The 5,000-nt window shown below is 49.3% G+C and overlaps 1 protein-coding gene across 1 annotated transcript in view; it reads right to left on the minus strand.

The window, feature by feature from the left end:
- The window catches only part of LOC126572591 (putative sodium-dependent multivitamin transporter), a 7,096-nt gene extending 2,222 nt beyond the window's left edge, over positions 1–4,874 (minus strand). The window contains exons 1-4 of the mRNA XM_050232014.1: positions 4,142–4,874; positions 977–1,141; positions 278–499; positions 1–203 (exon numbers count right to left, since the gene is read on the minus strand). The exon at positions 1–203 is cut by the window's left edge and continues 138 nt beyond it. Of these exons, the coding sequence (XP_050087971.1) occupies positions 1–203; positions 278–499; positions 977–1,090 (539 nt within the window). The 5' untranslated portion in view covers positions 1,091–1,141; positions 4,142–4,874. The remainder of the gene's footprint in view (positions 204–277; positions 500–976; positions 1,142–4,141) is intronic.
- Positions 4,875–5,000: the final 126 nt, after the last annotated feature.

A 5,000-nucleotide genomic window follows, 5' to 3' on the forward strand; every position in this document is an offset into this window, starting at 1 on the left:
ACCGCCTTCATGCCACCGATGGTGGAGTAGAAGGTACAGATACCGCCGATCGCCAGGATCGAGTAGGCTTGATCGAGCCCCGTCACCGCCTGGAGGGCAAGGGCCGGTGCGTACACCGCTATACCCATGTACAGTATCATCTGCAGCGTGTAGGCCAACGATGCGGCCAAACGTGTTTTTTTGCCGAATCGCATCTCTAGATACTGTACCGCACCATCATTAGCATTAAAATGAAGTCACGAAAAAGAGGTTTTGACAGTGGCTAGCCTCTACTTACCTCGTAGGCACTGCATGCTTGCAGCCGGAAGAATACTGGCAAGAAGAGGTAGGCCGCAATCGGGGTTGCGAGCCCGTACGAGAGGTTAATCGAGACGAACTGGGTACCGAATTGGTAGTTTTCGTTCGACACACCGAGCAACGTCACGGCCGACATAAAGCTGGCCATCAGGCTGAACGATACCGGCCAGATCGACATGTTGCGATCGGCCAATAGGTACTCCTAAGGGTGCGCGAGAAAGAAAAAGGAAAACAGGGGAAGGGAAATCGTTGACGATTAATGCGTGACCGGGTTTCTTCCCGTGGCGTTTGTCTTGTTCCTCTTTAAGCAACCCAAGGGAGTCCAAAGTCCGATCCAAGATCGTACGATCGTACGCGTGTGAGTATGGCCTAGACAAGCGGTCTTCCAATTTCGCTACGTGAAATTGTGTCTTCGTGAGTGGTTTCTTTTGCTCTTTCTGCTGACTGAGCCGTAACTTTACCATACATTGACCATTGCTCGCTCGCAAAGCCCTTCAGGCTCGATAGGAATCATGTTCCGATTGCGATTGGGTAAGGATTGTCCCCTAACGGTTTCCACGGATAACCCTCGCGCCACAAGGAACTGGTTTCTGATGGTTCTCTAGGTCTAGGTTATCGGACGTTCGATGACCATAGGATCAGTGACCCCAACGAACGATCGATCGGCGACGAAACTTACCGTCGTTGTTTTTTGCTTACCACCGGAAAACCGGTAGTACACACCTATTCCAGCCGATACGAGCAGCATGGCAACGAAGACAACATAATCCCAAACGCCGAATGATGAAGCCATGGTCACAAAATGATATCGTTACGTGTGTTGTTGCAAGAAACAATTAAAATTCTGGAACAGAAAGAAGAAAACAACATACAAGATCAGTTTATGCAATGAAATCGTAAAAGTAAACGACAATGAGCAGTGCTTTTTAAAATGTATTGAGACGTTTTTTATGATAAACACATAATTTTGAATTGCCTTTCTACTATTGGTCTGGAAATATCATGCTTTGCCAGCCAATTTAATTTATTTACAAAACCAGTTAATTACACTAACCAGTTAATAGTGTGACGGTGACTGGTAGCCTTGTTTCAGGTTCATTAAGCCATCCAAGGATCGATGAAGCATAACGAAACTCAACACTGGCGACTAATGATGTGTTTAAGGCACTTAAAATCCAATCACTTCGTAATCCAATGGAAACGTGGCGCTCGCAAAGTGCTTCAACAGACTGTAGATATCACTGGTAAGTTTTCTTTCTTACTCTACCCTAAATAAGTTCACCAGGTAACCCAATTTCATCTGCAGACAGTCTTACAAATGTTCACTCTTCCTTGAGAAGTGTTATCTTCTAATGAGACTGTAAGTAGCGATTGAAGTGGAGAGCCATAGCGATGAGATAAAAGTAAAAAGGGAATTTTAATTAGTAGGGGAAAGTGATACCTAAAAGCCCCCCCTCACATGAATATTTGCCTTGCATCGATGCATCAAGCCGTTCATGTATCACGTGAAAGCGCGTGGGAGGCACTGTTTCTATTATCTCCACCGGCACAGAGTCGCACCACCTTTCCCAGGTTTATCTTCACTACCGAGGATGCTTTATGAGCGTTTATAGCATCGCGAGGTGCTTATACAGCGCTAAAACGCGGTGGTTAACGTTGGGTTGCCTTAGCGGAACGCAGACTTTGACACCAAACAAAGATTAGCACGTGCTTCCGGAGTGATGGTGAATGCAACTTGTCGTTGCAGACTGGCTGGTTAAACGATGGCTTCTATTGTGATTACACTTGAAGGGTTTCCGTGGAGGGGGTATCGCGTGGCTTAGCTCAATGGTCACGCAGTAGATAGTCTTGTGCCATCCTACTCGTGTGAACTGTTTTTCTTCATTGTTTCAATTGGACATAGGACATATTTGGGATATGGGTCAGGGTCTGGCATAGGCATGTCCAATTGGTAAGTTCTCGATAATTTGGAACATTTGATTGGAGGACGCCCGATGGAACCGTTGTGTGTGCAGTACTGCGTGATCTTTTCCTCCATCCACCAGACGATCAGCGCCATCCGACGAACGAATGATGCTCAAGCTCCGCGACAAGCAACATTGTTGCGTCCTCTATTTCACATCCTTCAATAATTGCTTGACAGCTGACACAATTCAAGGCACCACCGGAGCCGCATATAGTAAAACAATTAAAAGGCCGGGGTGCGGGCGTTCTGATAACACCCCTATCTACATATCAGTGCCGTAAGTGGCCACATCTTTACCTCGCATCATCCCTATCTCACTTGGCTTTGTGCTCGCACGATTGTGATTGCGGTGGATTGTAATAATTGCAGCAGATGATGCCTACCCCTATTCCTATCGCGATTCATGAAACCACCACAGGATGCGGCAGTGTGATACGGTGTTTCAAGAGCGAGGCACAGGATAAGTCGATCATGGGCTGTACAAGAGGTCAGCAAACTAATGTAACATAACGGGGGCACAGTCTAGCATTGTGATAGATTGTTGTCTGTTTACTGATTCATAGGCACATGAATCTATTTTCAAAAACACACATAAAGCAGGAAGTGGCTCCTTTCGAGCGCGATAAGAGATGCTAATCAGCTTAATGTGCGTTCTTCTCGGGTGATCTTAGAGCACAAATCAAGTACGTCGGCTAATTGGATCTCAACCGGGCGCCCCAAAACTGTCACCTCTTGGCTCGTTACACATTCCATTGGAATGTTCGTCCTGCGTTTCTCCCGGGTGCTGAAGCGTGCCGGGTGCATCGTCGACCCGTCGGCGTTTCGTTTGCCACCACTTTGTCTACCTTGTGTGTTCGGTCCTAGTCTGTCTGCGTTGCCTGGCGCCAGCGACTAATAATGCTTACGATTTTCGCAACTTCGGCAAATATGCTGGCGAGCCGGTGGTAACCTGGTTCTTCGTTTGTGTGGGGGGGTGCGTCGCTTTTTGTTCCTTTTGGTTTTTCCTTTTGGATGAACCTCGATTTTCATCGGCACGACGGCAACCCGCACGGCGTGCTACATTGTTGCTCTTTTGCGTAGACAACCGTCGGCCACTGGTGTCTTTTGGCACCGACTCTAGAGCATGTTGGGGATGGAAAGTGTGTCCGGGGGTGGCATGATGGTATAAATTACTGTCAACACACATTTTAGCGATCCTCCTCGATGCACAAGGCACCACCGTGGTTCAAGACATCCACCTCGCGAGGAGCTTCACCTGGGTAACGATTTAAACATTGTAGCTTTTTAGAAGGAGCATGATGTTTCGTACGGAACATCCGGAGTCGGATTTCACGAAATATAGCTCTTGTTAACGACCCATGTGCATCATGTAAACAGCATTTATAATGACGAATCTATTTTCCCCCTTTAACGTGGCGCTTACTGCGAGTCCCTTATCGAAGAGGCCGAATGGTACGCGTGTGAGCCAACCCGACCTTGAAATCACGCATGCCCACAAACAGGGGGACCCGGTCCGCGTGTCCGCGGAACGGGAGAGACGGTTAAATTGACAGCCCGCCGACTTCGATTTACTACAAAGTGGCTGGCTGGTAGTGTGCGTGTCGCGTGAGTAGATCTTAGTAACAACAGCGGCAAGTGTTATTGTAGAAGGTGACGAGAGAACGGCGCCACCACGCCATTAACCAAACCAACCGCATGGCTTAACCGGGCCCGCGGAGGGGAGCGGGGGGGCAGCTTCACCCAATCAGCACGCTACGCGACAATGACGTCACGTGTCACGCTCGTGGTCACGGCGGAGTGCAAGCGCTGCTGCGGGCTACTCTGATCGATTTTAATGCTTCCAACTTGCCTTAACCAACTCGCGGGTGGGGTACTTACCAGTGCTATCCAGTGCTGTTTTCGGTTGTGGCCGTTATGTAAGACGCCGGTGAGGAGCAGCAACTTTCCCTCGATGAAGAGCAGCATACGAGCGTTTTCAATAACGCTGGGCACGTGCAGCCGCTACGTGAAAGCAGCTGATCGTGCACGGCGCGGCGGAACACGGCACATCCAAACACATGCACATCAACTTTGGGTGACCTTTGGAATGGAGATGAGCGGCCGCGAGATGGCACGGCAAAAGAAATCAAAACAAAACACTCTCCACTGCCGTACACAAATGAAACTCGACTCGAGGAGCAGCAGCCCGCACATCGGAGGCTCAATAGATACCGCAAGCACCACCTCACCACAAAACCCCGTGGCCACGGGATCCCGCTGATAAACGATTACACGATTGCACGGTGCGCTCCGCTAAGATCTGCGGCCTTCACCGAGGGGCCCGTAACGATGGAGACGAGAGTTGGAGTTGTCAAATGTTCCCCGAGAAAGGGTGGCCGCGTTCGCAGGAGACAAAGTGCAGCAGCGGCCGACAGAAGGATGCCGGGATTAAAAATAACGAACCGTGATTCAGCCCCATCGGAGGGGTCAGCTACGCGCAAATTCCACACACGCACCCGCGGAACTCGTACTTTGCGCGATTACGATTTCCCGACCGATTTTCCACAACCGTGGGGGAGCCGCGAAAAACAGAACCTCACCGGGCGGCCGCTCAGAAAGAAATGAGCGAGAGCGAGAGAGCAAGGAAAGGAGGCGCGCACAGGGGCCGGAAAATTAGGTGCAATGTTTAAATTATTTTACTGAAATACTTTCTTCCGAAGGAGAACTCTAAGTTTAAGTGTACTTATACTTAGTAGAT

The sequence above is a fragment of the Anopheles aquasalis genome, chromosome 2, assembly GCF_943734665.1.
Source record: "Anopheles aquasalis chromosome 2, idAnoAquaMG_Q_19, whole genome shotgun sequence".
In the NCBI taxonomy this organism is placed as follows: Eukaryota; Metazoa; Arthropoda; class Insecta; order Diptera; family Culicidae; genus Anopheles; species Anopheles aquasalis.